At 36.8% G+C, this 13,267-nt stretch overlaps 2 protein-coding genes across 2 annotated transcripts; one reads left to right on the top strand and one right to left on the bottom strand.

Annotated features, from left to right (window-relative positions):
- The first annotated feature begins 616 nt into the window (after window positions 1-616).
- On the top strand, window positions 617-5,273 carry LOC131943541 (uncharacterized). Its single transcript, XM_059303719.1, has 2 exons — window positions 617-663; window positions 3,389-5,273. Exon 2 carries the CDS (start codon window positions 3,394-3,396, stop codon window positions 5,023-5,025), a length of 1,632 nt encoding a protein of 543 aa, XP_059159702.1. The 5' UTR covers window positions 617-663; window positions 3,389-3,393; the 3' UTR covers window positions 5,026-5,273.
- Window positions 5,274-7,375: 2,102 nt separating this feature from the next.
- LOC131943547 (perivitellin-2 67 kDa subunit) lies at window positions 7,376-11,428 on the bottom strand. The gene is made up of 3 exons (XM_059303724.1): window positions 11,346-11,428; window positions 10,254-10,506; window positions 7,376-8,830 (listed from the first exon to the last, which is right to left on the bottom strand). The coding sequence occupies exons 2-3, from the start codon at window positions 10,494-10,496 to the stop codon at window positions 7,376-7,378; spliced, it is 1,698 nt and encodes a 565-aa protein (XP_059159707.1). The 5' UTR covers window positions 10,497-10,506; window positions 11,346-11,428.
- Between the last annotated feature and the right edge of the window lie 1,839 nt (window positions 11,429-13,267).

Below are 13,267 nucleotides of genomic sequence, written 5' to 3'. Positions count from 1 at the left end.
CATATATATATATATATATATATATATATATATATATGAATATATATATATATATATATATATATATATATATATATTCATATATATATATATATATATATATATATATATATATATATATATATATATATATATATATATATATTACTTTATAATATTTGTTTTAATTTTATATGTGTACGCCTATGTATGCTTGTGTTATCTGTAGGCTTCTGGCATCTGTAGGCTTGGGGTACCTGTAGGCTTGTGTTATATTTAGGCTTGTGTCAACTGAAGGCTTGTATCAATTGTAACTCAGAGAACGAACATTAGTCCCTATTGCGCGTAGATTCATACAGGCGTATCCTTGTAGGTTTACATGAACAGGTTTAAGAAATTTTATTATGCCATGCGACAATCAAAATTCGTTTGAAGTAGATTTGATCAAACGTTTGTAAATATCGTTTATGTTTCAAGAGTAATTAAAACACGTTTGTTCTAAAGAAAGTCTTTGTGTGGGGAAAACACTTTAATCCTCCCACATGTATCGGAGGAATGTTGTAAAACCCGTGAGTGGGCGTGAGGCTTTGTCTTTAAAACGTGTTTCAAACCGCGGCTCGTCTAAACACCCACTCATCTCGACTTGAAGAGTTATCTGTTGAGCGGTTCGTCTAACTTACGAAGGTGAGTGATGCGTCTCTGTTTCAAAATAGGTTTAGAAATGAATGTTTCTTCATCATTTATGCAAATGATTTACTTTTGTTTGTTTTGAATTAGCTCTTTTTCAGACTTTTTCTGAAATTTACCAATTAATTGTCTTTACTTACTGAAGATATATGAACATTATTTTTAACTTTTATTATTGCGCATGAATTATAGCTATAAATTATCATAATTTGTATAAATCATCATTTAATTTTTGTTTTTTGTAGGCTATTAGACTATTTAGACTAAAGATACAATTAGTAAATAAATTAGCTTTTCTTTCGTTCACTTTATTAAAATACCTTAATACTAGTATGGCTACAACTGCAAGTTTTTTGTAGAGTTAGGATAGTTAGACTGCCCCGAGATACGTTTTAATTACTAAAGCTCTGAAATATATACTAGCTGCAGCACCAAGGAAGCTACATAATCCTATCAGTTTAAATCTAATTCATTCACGTAAACTTATTGTAATAGTTTAGATCTACATATTTTTGCGCTTTTTGCAACAAGCAATTTTTCCATAACTAATACCTAACTGAAATTTACTAAATAATTTCTCTACATTTTTACTTTCTCGTATATACGAAGTATAGAGAAAGTCTTGTAATCGTGCAAAAAAAAAAAATCGAGATTTTTGCAAATCTCGACGTTTTACATCTCACTGATACGGAAAAACATAATTTTGCAATCTTGTCCGTATGTCTGTGTGTCTGTGTGTGTGTGTGTGTGTCCGTGTGTAAACACGATAACTTGAGTACCGTTACAGCTAGGTTGATGAAATTTCATATACAAGTATTTTATCAAAATCGTAGATCCGTATCAACTTTTGAGCGATTTCGGATAACCGGAAGTGGTACTTTTTTTACTTTGAATTTTTCAAAAGCCTATAACTTGAGTACTATTTCAGATAGATAGATGAAATTTGATATGTAAGTAAAAGATCTAATTCTCTACCTTCTGTCAAATTTTGAGAATTTTTCGTTGACCGGAAGTACTTATTTACGCTACTTCCGATTTCTCAAAAAACTAATGTAAATTTTTTAAAAGTACTAATAATATTGCGCACTATTATGCGCTTTTTTATTCGCGTTCACTTGGTGTGCAATTAATTTGTCTACGAGATTTTATTCTATTTTTAAAACTTTAAGTATTTAAAATGGATTAAAAATCATGTCCAAAGCCCGAGTTCCCATCCCCTGTTATTTTATATAAGAATATTCGAGAAAGTTTAGGGGAGATCACTCCCGGTTTATTTCGTATGAAATTTAAATGCAAAAGTTAGTTTGCATCGAATTTTAAACTATTTTCTTACTATTTTTTATTCTCATTGTGTCGTTTACAAAGTTTAATAATTATTAACTTGAAATGCTACTTTTTTTTCACTACGGAAGGTTAAAAATTTGAAAATGAAATTTTGATACAGAAGTAAGTTTGTAACAAATATTTTATTATTGCAAAATTTTAGAGTAACGTTGTGTTGTTTACACATATATACAAAAATGTAAACCTATAATTAAAATGCAACTTGTTCTTACTTAAAAAATTTAAAAAGTTATTCTCTAAAACCACAATTTAAATACAAAAGAAAGTTTGAATCAAATATGTTATTATTTTACTACGAGAAAAATGGCCCGTTGAGGAAGGGTACAACGGGCGCTAGGCTGATAGTGCTGTCTCTTTTCTCTAAACTAAAACCAACCCACCCCCCCCCACACACCACCCCCACCCCACCCCCCCACCCCCCACACACCACCCCCACCCCCACCCCCACCACCCCCAACCCAACCCCTCAACCCCACACACCACCCCCCACCCCCACCACACACCACCCCCACCCCTCACCCCCACACACCACCCCCTCCACACACCGCCCCCCCCACCCCCCACCCCCCCCCCCCCCCCCCAAAAAAAACATGTCTACCGTCCCATTCAACGAAATATAATTATATACTTTTTCCAGTGTCCGCCCCCTCCCAGAAAATTCTACCCCCGCCCCCGAAAATTTCAAGTACCCCCACCCCTCTCCGGGGAGGAAAAAGTCTGAAAGAAGCACTGAAACCAACCCACCCCCCACACACCACCCCCCCACCCCCCCCACACACACACCACCCCCCCACCCCCACCCCCCACACACACCACCCCCCCCCACCCCTCCACCACCCCCCACCCCCAAAAAAAACATGTCTACCGTCCCATTCAACGAAATATAATTATATACTTTTTCCAGTGTCCGCCCCCTCCCAGAAAATTCTACCCCCGCCCCCGAAAATTTCAAGTACCCCCCACCCCTCTCCGGGGAGGAAAAAGTCTGAAAGAAACACTGAAACCAACCCACACACCACACACGCTAAATGTGTCGACGTCATATTTCGTTTTTCGAATTACTGTGCATGTTTTTATTTTGCTTGTGTTTTCTCTAGAGCGTTCTTGTCAGACAAAGCGTTCTTGTCAGACAGAGCGTTCTTGTCAGATAGACAGACAGCGAAACTATTAGTATTAATTTTGTAATAATTATGTGTTGTTTATAATGTTTAATAATTATTTCCTTAAATGTTTCTTTATTTTACTAAAAAAGTTTCAAAACGTTTTTTGCACGAAAATGTAACTTTGTTTATATTATTTCCTTAAATGTTTTTTTTTATTTTACTAAGAAAGATTTTAAAAATTATATTGTATGTTAAAATGTAACTTTGTTTTGCAGTGAAAATGCAGGTGGCAGCTTGTCTTCTCGTGCTGGCTGTGATGTATGTTGGGGCTGGTGCCAACACATGCAGCAGGTCAAACTGGTGGTCCATTTTTGACACGGCCGGCTCGTCCAAATGTGAGAACGAAGGAGACTTCATCGCTGGTTTTTTCAGGAACCTGATGCCAAATCCGTCGTCCAACGACTACATCTACGACCTCGAGGAGGCTGAGTGCTGCACGAGGAACCCGCCGTGGAACAACTCCAAGACGATGGTGGTCAACGCCGACTGGTGGACCTTGTTTAATAACAACAACGTCTGGGTCACCTGTCCTGCTGGGTATTTCCTGAATGGGCTCTACAGGACAGGGGGGTTCGGTGGGTGGCTGAGCAACATAGAAGAAGGCAGATGTTCTAAACCAGCCGGGCACCCGGCGTCGTACGGCCACTGTTATGATATGGACATTTCAAGCTGTTTCGATGATAAAAATTTATGCCGGTGTAACGCTGATTACTACGTGACTGGGCTGTATAAAAGTTCCTGCGACAAACTGTATTGTTTAGACGGGTTGAGATGCTGTACGACAGTCCCCGTTCAAGAGGATGTGGACAGTTTTGATGCATTGAAGACCCGGGTAATGGAAACGACACAGATGGAATTGGCATACCTGGCGCATTATCTTGGTTTTGCTTGGTCTTACGGCTGTAACGCTCACTTCGTCGGGGAAGATTTTGTGCGGAACTACGACTCGTGGGAGGCGCAGAGGAGTTCACGGTGCACGGGGTACAGGAACGATCTGAGACTGAACATCACCTACGGGAACTGGAGCTTCGAGATCAAAGACATCAGGTACGGAGCCCCGCTTATACAAGAGATGCAACAGCCGGAGCTGATGGACTCGGGAGTGTTGTACAACGACGAACCCACCCCAGCGACCAAGACCATCATCAGATCTGTGAATAACTCCAAAGTCTTCACACACTCCGCTTACAGCGATTGGCGAAACTTCCCAAACTATACCATTCAGCAAAGTTCCTCGCCGTTTACCTATGGGAATCTTTTCGGGCAGCAAGGATACATCTTCAATGGCACCAGCAGTATGAACGAAGCTGAGGAAGAGAGAACCAACACCTTTTCCGTATCCTCATCCAAGACGCTCCTACCCAACACCGCAGCGAAATGGTACTTCTTCGTCGTTAAAACGCGAACGGCTTTGACCTACACGGCCGAAATCGTTGTCAAATTCTCCACAAATTTCAACAGCTTCCTACGCGGGGTGGGTTCTGCCACCGCAACAAACTACCACACCACTTACTTCAACACCAGCGATCGTCCAAACTACAACTACACATTCGGCGATGCCAGCACCCCCTTCTACAAAGCACTGAAGCAGCAAAGCTACGGCAACTTGGCGCCCTGGCTGTGGAACGATATGAAAATGGCTTTTCCGGAAGCGTCGAAACTAATCAACGATTTGACCAACGAGGACAGGTACGTGTTCAAGATCAAGGGCCGGTTCGAGAACATCCTAGGAGCCCATGCTGAGTTCAGGTGGGACGACCAGACCCCTGTTTCAGCTGTTGATGCCACGCAACCTGTCAGCACCAATGGCACCAGCCAGGCCAAGATGAACGTCCCCGTCATCGTTCTTTAAATTTGTTTCTTAAAGTTTCTTTAAAAAAAAAAAGCCCGAATTATGTTTACCGTTTTTCTTCTTCTCCCCTTCCCCACTTAAAAAACTTTTTAAACTTTCAAACTTTAGTAGTCTTTTTAGTTTTACTTTGTACCTATTTTTCACCTCCTGTCTCCACTTAATTAAACACATTTGATACTTTCAATCTTTAGTCTGTTTATTTAAATTATGTTCCAATATTTATCTTCCCCTCCTCCGCTTAATTAAACAAATTTATGTTGTTTTCAAGTTTTAGACTGTCCATTTTTACTTTCTCGTATATACGTAGTATAGAGAAAGTATTGTAATCGTGCAAAAAAAAAAAATCGAGATTTTTACAAATCTCGACGTTTTACACCTCACTGATACGGAAAAACATAATTTTGCAATCTTGTCCGTATGTCTGTGTGTGTGTGTGTGTGTCTGTCTGTGTGTCCGTGTGTAAACACGATAACTTGAGTACCGTTACAGCTAGGTTGATGAAATTTCATATATAAGTATTTTATCAAAATCGTAGATCCGTATCAACTTTTGAGCGATTTCCGATAACCGGAAGTGGTACTTTTTCCACTTTGAATTTTTCAAAAGCCTATAACTTGAGTACTATTTCAGATAGATAAATGAAATTTCACATGTAAGTAAAAGATCTAATTCTCTACCTTCTGTTAAATTTTGAGTAATTTCCGTTGACCGGAAGTAGTAATTTACGCTACTTCCGATTTCTCAAAAAACTAATGTAAATTTTAAAAGTACTAATAATATTGCGCACTATTATGCGCTTTTTTATTTCGCGTTCACTTGGTGTGCAATTAATTTGTCAACGAGATTTTATTCTATTTTTAAAACTTTAAGTATTTAAAATGGATTAAAAATCATGTCTATAGCCCGAGTTCCCATCCCCTGTTATTTTATATAAGAATATTCGAGAAAGTTTAGGGGAGATCACTCCCGGTTTATTAATTCAAGAAATTCTATATTTAAAACTATATATTTTCGTTTGAAACTGGCTAACAGATTTTGCATTTTATGTTTTCTGTCGTTAATTCAAGTATATTGTGTTCACTGTTTTATCCACAATAAAAACGTTTGTTTAGAAGTCTTGTCTTTCATTAAGTGATTGACTTTTTGTGCTTTATTATAACCTCAACTTCACTCCTCATATATACATATACTATTGTTTGATTTTACTTAAAAGAATATTGGCATTTAAAAAAAAAATCATTTGAAGAAGAACTAAAGTTGAATCAACAACACTCATTAAAGAATTAATTAACTCTAGAATATACACTATATTAAACCCCTTCGTTGCGATGATAGAAAGGACGGCGTAGTCGGATGGTAGAGCAAACGTCTGCTGGCCCTACGGTCTCGTGATCGGGCCCCGGACTCAAGTTCGAAGGACGTTCTTGAGTCGACCCATCTCTGATGGGTACCTAACTCATGTTTGGGGAAAGTAAAGGCGACTGGGCATAGTGCTGACCATACTATCCATTCATATTCCGCTTTAACTTAAACAGGTAAACTCTACTTCCACATGAATCGTAGTTCATAAGAGTAGTTTACTAGTTTTGATGATCGTAATGAATTTTTAATTAAAATTTGAAGTTTTCTTCTCAGTAGCAACTAAAAATATCGTATGGGACAAAGAGGTTGCTTTGGTTTAAGGTTACGATTTTTATTCCAAGATTGGTTTTCAGAAATAGACATACAAAGATTGCACAGTATTAAATTGATGTTAAATAGAAACTGGAAAGAAAGATAACTATGCTAAGACAAGCAACAAAAGTAATATTTTGATTATCTCCCTGCTTTTATTACGTTTTACATTTCAATCGTCAGTTTTTGATATATGCAAAAACCCATCCATAATTGTTTTTGATAAGTATCGTCAATAACTAACATGCACCTCCAAAAGACAAAAGTCTAAACTAAAACAACTCGTATTATGATTTTTATTCCAAGATTGGTTTTAAGTTTTAAGAAATAGGGCTACAAAGATTGCACAGTATTACATTTTTATTAAATATAAACTGGAAAGAAAGATAACTATGCTTAGACATACAACAAAAGTTATATTTTGATTATCTCCCTGCTGTTTAAATTACGTTTTTACATTTCAATCGTCGCAAATATTTGATGAATACAAAAACCCATCCATACGTTTTTGTAAGTACCGTGTAACTAACATACACCTAAAAAGTTATGAATTTTAAGTCATTAAGCTAAATAATTTCAGAACTAGAAAGGTTCTTATTTATTTGATAAATACACCCTCTCAACAAAAGCTAGGTGGAAGTTTTACCCCCCTCCCCACTTTAATTCAGATCTAGGGTTAGTTGGAAGTTTTAATCCCCCATCTCATGGAGCATCCCCCCTTCCTGTTGTCCGTATCGTCGAGATAATATCCCGTCCAGTCGTTGACCGCCGCGCATTGTTCCCGTGGCGCCCCACCCCCGCACTGCCCGATATCCCCGTTCTCCTGCCAGTTAAAACACAGCCTGGACGCCCTCATCCACAAGGGCGCGCCCTCCGGAACTTGCAGCTTCCAGCGCATCTTGCACCCTCCCTTGCGGTTGTCTGTGTCGTCCAAATACTCCTGTGTGTAGCTGTTGACGGCAGCACAAAACGTCTGCCCTTTGTGATTCCCGCATTGTTTTATATTATCCTCCGCGTACCATTGATAACATAGGCGAACTTCTTTAAACCAGGCTGGTGGGTTCTTCGATTCGACGCCCCATTTCATCTTGCACCCCCCACTTCTCCAGTCAGTCCAATCGGCGTACCACTGCGTCAGGGAGTTGGGGGTGGCGCATAAAAGCTGGGGCACACCCCCACCACATTGGTGCCAGTCACTGGTCCCACTCCAGTGAAGACAGAGTTGCGTCTCTTGACTAAACCAACTAGGGACTGTTAGATATTCTTCAACATCTTGCGCTAAAGTTTGGACTTCAAGCTCTTCATATTTACTTGAAGTCATCATCATCGTAACCCGATTATGCAATGAGTTGATTACAGAGTTATCGGACTTTTCTTTTGCTTTGGTAATAATCACACGGAGGTCGTTTAAGAAACTCTTCATTTCGTATATTTTCACAGCTTTAATCATAGAGTCCTGGATAGTCTGATTGTTAATTAAATTACTAATTGGCTTGACGGTTCCAGAAAAAAGCCAGGGATTCTTTTCAACACTCGGCTGCCAGTTTCTAAACCCAACTTTACTTAGGATATCAACGTCACCGCCGTAGTATTTCACAGTTTGAACTGAAGATTTTGTAAACTTTTCATCAATGCTGCCTTGCTTTTCCCCTAATAAATGATCGTATGTCGTTTTAACGTTGATGTCTACCTCGTTTTCGTTTGAGTAAAAATAATCTTTTGTGATTTCAAACATCACCCTAATACATCCACCAAATTTAGCTGTAGTGAAATAATGCGTGCCGTATCTCTCTATAAACTTAATATAAGCATCCGGGTTGTTATCGTAAGTATCATTCAAGTTTGTATTTATGTAATCTTGAACGTGGTTGTCTAAGGACAGCCCCTCAGGCGGGTTGATATCCACGCGGGTTGTTGAAGCGAACGCCGACAGGACAGTGACGAATCTGTTTTTGGTAGCTATCGTGTGCTGTAGTTTCTTGTAAGAATTGCTGTCTGAGAAGGCGAACCGACCGAGGTGGGAGTCCACCCCTGCAGAGTTTATCATGGCTTCTCGTACGTCCGCGTGAGATTTGTAGGTGTTGATCTCGGGTGACAGCCAGCCACTGGGCACCGTGGTAATCTGCCACACCTGAAAAAAAACTTTACTTTGAAAGCGAAAAATTTCGCACTTCAGCTTGAAAGCGAAAAATTTCGCACTTCAGTTTGAAAGCAAAATATTTCGCACTTCAGTTTGAAAACAAATTTTTCGCACTTCAGTTTGAAAACAAAATATTTTGCACTTCAGTTTGAAAACAAAAATTTTCGCACTTCAGTTTGAAAACAAAATATTTCGCACTTCAGTTTGAAAGCAAAAAAATTCGCATTTAAGTTTGAAAGCAAAATATTTCGTACTTCAGTTGGAAAACAAATTATTTCGCACTTCAGAAAACTTTTGAAAACAAAATATTTTGCCATTCATCAATTTCAATTATTTTTTTCTCAAATCAGTTGAGGCTAGTCTGAAAGTCTCGAGTTTAGATAATGGACTCGAATCCATTGGATGCACCTGAGTCTACCCAGCTCTAATGGGTACCTGGTTTACGTTAGATAAAATAAAGCGGCTGGGTATGGATCTGACAACATTATCCTTCATATGTTGATTAACAGAAACAGATATACAATATTTCATATGTCCCTTGCACCATTTGGTTTGAAAGAATAACTTTCTTTACCTCAAACAAGAAGAGCATTCTTCTGTCTTAAATAATTCTAAAAATAACTTGATAACTTTACAATAAAATGAGAAAATAACATTAAACGTTATCGAAATTCAAAGCGATATCCAAGTAGTTTGGGTAGTATGATAACAATTGCCAGCACTGTCGGATGGTCGAGTGAGCGACTGCTAACCCAAAAGTTCAGATCCCGGGCTCTATTCCTGAGTCCACGCACCTTTTTGGGTACTAGACTCCCGTTAGCGAAAGTTTAAGCGACTGGGCATAGTACTGACTACATTATGCTTTCATATATTGAGGTTCACACAGAAACAGGGGCACTCTACTCCATCTGACGTATGACAGGAAGGTTCGATAGTGTAACTTTTATTTTTCTATTCGATAACGATTTTACTAAACCATAAGCTTTATCAAGCAAACTGTTTAATATTAATGTTTTAACATATTTTGCTTCAGTACAGTGTCGTAGGCATGGGGGGGGGGTTAGGTATATATATATATATATATATATATATATATATATATATATATATATATATATATATATATATATATATATATATATATATATATATATATATAAAGTATGATGGGGGTGCAAATCGAAAGTTTGAGGGGGGGGGGGGGGCAAATCGAAATATTGAAGGGGGGGGGTGCAAATCGAAAGTTTGTCCCCGGGTAAAAATTGGAACCCCCCCTTGAGACGATCCTGGCTACGCCACTGCTTCAGTATGACTTAAGCAGGAACACAATAAAGCTAAATTCACCATAAGGTTATGTTCTAACTCAGTGTACGATATTATTAAACTAAAAAAAAAAAGAAATGTTTTCAAATACCTGATCAGGTAGGTCAAAGTTCGTGCCGTTAGCATTCTTCCATGTTTTTCCTTCCTCACAGGTCAAGCTGACCACTGGTCTCAGAAAGTCGTCACCGTTGATGACGTCCAGAGGCAGCAGGTCCAGTTTTGTGATGTCGACACTTCTCGTGATTTTATCAAGGTTAGGGGGTAGGTTGTTACATTTCTTGGCCTTGACGGGCAAGGTCAAGGTTAAACACACCAGAAACAGATGTTTCAACATCTTAAGGAACCTTAAAGTAAAGACAAATAATTATACTTTAAAAAAAAAAAACAATTTTTAATATTTTATAAATTTTACTAAAACATTCTACATTTAAAAAAAAATTACCAGTCATGAACGGACAGTTAAAGACATGGAATATTATCAAGATTTACACAAAGAAAGTAACAAGAAACTGTTGGTGCTTAAATCAACGTATATAGAATGTTCAGCACTGGATAGGTTCAACAAATATCAGTCGTGATATTTTTCTCTTTTTATATATTTTACTTGAACTGACATTATTATGATAAGCTGCTAACAGTAACAAGTTAAATTTCAAACTCAACTTAAGATTGTTAATCCTAAATGGTTAGGTTCTACAAACAGATAGAGATATTTAAGATTTTATGTCGATAAACAGTGAGAAATAAAACAAATATAAAATAATTTATAATCATAAGTGCATTGAAAAATAAATAAAAAATATAACAAACTTGTTGTCGTTAACATTAGAGATTTTATGTAAAGGTCAAAATTGAGTGACAAGATTCGCCAAAAATTAAAAAAAAACGTTTTTTAGGTGTTTTGTATTATGTAATAATAAACACTGTTATTTTCATTGAATGAAAATGGATATAAAAAAAGAAGTATTGCTATTGCAATATGAAGCTGTAATACCAATGCGAACATAGGTAGGTAAAACGAACGCTGCAAATATAATTTTTGAAGAAAAAAAATTTAAACAAAAAAAATAACTTTTAACAAAATATTTATTAAACAACTCAAATAAAATGTACGATTTAAGTAATAAATACAATAAAAAAGAGATTTCTATTTACAAAATGAATAAAAAAATAAAGCACTCACTATAAAATCTGAGAAAAAAATCTTAACCTCATGAAGATCCCTACAGCTCTGACTGTCATATAATAAAACTTTCTTGATCTAAACTGTGACCTGCACTCATCTCAAGTAAGGTTAGCATGACCTGGGTCACAGTGAACTTTATGATGATACAACAGCCTTGTTACAATCACCGGACAGGTAAACAGCGGGTGTAATTTGTGAAATTACAAAATTACAGAGTTTGGTGTAATCAGTATTCTTCTCGTTTGTAATGTGTTTATGGCGAAACTCGCTATGTACAATAGGGGTAGAGAAATGCTGATGCGAGGGTTAGAATTAACAAGACAGCAGGAAAGACGTTAGGAGAATTACATAATTTAAAAATACGTCAGCATCTTAAGTGCTTTAAAGTGCAAACTGTGATAGTTAATTTTATAACAATGTATCCCATAGATATATGTATTATGATGTATTGGATTTAGAGAATACGTTTATACACTCACACACACACACATATAATTATGTATGTGTGTAGGCCCTATATATACATACATATATATATATATATATATATATATATATATATATATATATATATATATATATATATATGTATGTATAAATATAATATATACGTGAATATGTATGTGTAATAACAGATAAGACATGCTGCATATTATAACGTTTATGAAAAGAACGATACAACAGTAACAACCATAAAAATATATCCAGCTCACACCCATTTTTCCAACGCGGAAATCAAACATTTTTACGCATGTATACAGTAGTAGTTTGATGTTAAGTAACAGTGTTTACATATATATTTCATTGAGTATGAAAATGGTGCAGTAATTTGTGTATATTTCAATAATTTTTACATTTGTCAGAGATATAATCGAATACATTTAGTTCAACACGTTTCTTGATTTGAAAAGTAGGCCATCGACGCAAATATCAAGTTAATAATAGATATTTTCATTCACAACAAACACAAACTAGTTTTTAAGAAAACTGTATTCTCCAACCCCGATATTTTAACAGCAGTAGAATCAATACAACCGCCCATTCACTTGATATCAAAGAACTACGTGATTATGTCACCGATACCTCCCCAGTGTCAAGACTGTAATCTATTGACCCACAGTTTTAGCCGGTGTCCTTCTGTTTCCTCCATACATACTTCGGGGTGGTGTTCTTTCATTGCTTTAAACCACGCGAGGAATTAAAATCTATATCTGCGTAGATTGGATTTTGTCTTTCGCCACTGCGGTTGTTGAAAGGAACGTTTAATACCGGCTATGAATACTTGAGAGAAATATTCAATCAATCAAAAATTGAATGAAGAAATAACAGCAGAGGTGGAGCAATATAATTTATTTATAATCAAGTTCTCCTTGGGTAATTTGATTTTAGCGTTGCTCTCATATTCATATGTGGGGTGGCATGGTTTAGTAGTAGAGCACTCGCTGGTAACTCGAGTCTCGAGTTTAGATCCCGGGCTTATAGTCAGGATGTCCCTAAGTCCACTCAGCTCTTATGAGTACCTTATTCACATTAGAGAAAGTAAAAGCAGCTGGGCATAATACTGACTACATTAACGCTCTCTATGCCTAGTTAACATATAAACTCTACTGAATATGACCAATGGGCCGCGGGGCTAAAAAGGGTAACATCATTTGCTTTACTTATATGTATTTTCATTTATTTGTAAGGATCCAATATACAAATGAATATCCATATAACTCTACTAAATATAATAAAAATCAGAAACCGAATTAAATTATTCTTCAAAGATGAGACGCCTCTGGTCTACGGGGCTAAAAATAAATTGTGCATTTAAATTTCTTCAGCGTGCTTTAATAGATCTAGATCTAGCTATTAAATTTTTGAATATCCGACTTGACGTATGTGATTACATGTAACTTTAGAAATAGGCGAACAGA

The sequence above is a fragment of the Physella acuta genome, unplaced genomic scaffold (genome assembly GCF_028476545.2).
Source record: "Physella acuta isolate Inbredline_101_S28 unplaced genomic scaffold, ASM2847654v3 ptg000461l, whole genome shotgun sequence".
NCBI lineage: Eukaryota > Metazoa > Mollusca > Gastropoda > Physidae > Physella > Physella acuta.
Note: the sequence above shows the minus strand (reverse complement) of the source record. Positions and strands in the feature narration are given on the sequence as shown.

Coding starts and splice junctions, on each gene's coding strand:
- LOC131943541 (XM_059303719.1), top strand. CDS start 3,394: ATGCAGGTGGCAGCTTGTCTTCTCGTGCTGGCTGTGATGTATGTTGGG.
- LOC131943547 (XM_059303724.1), bottom strand. CDS start 10,496: ATGTTGAAACATCTGTTTCTGGTGTGTTTAACCTTGACCTTGCCCGTC. Junction 8,831..10,253: donor ACTTTGACCTACCTGATCAG/GTATTTGAAAAC, acceptor GTTTTTTTTCAG/GTGTGGCAGATTACCACGGT.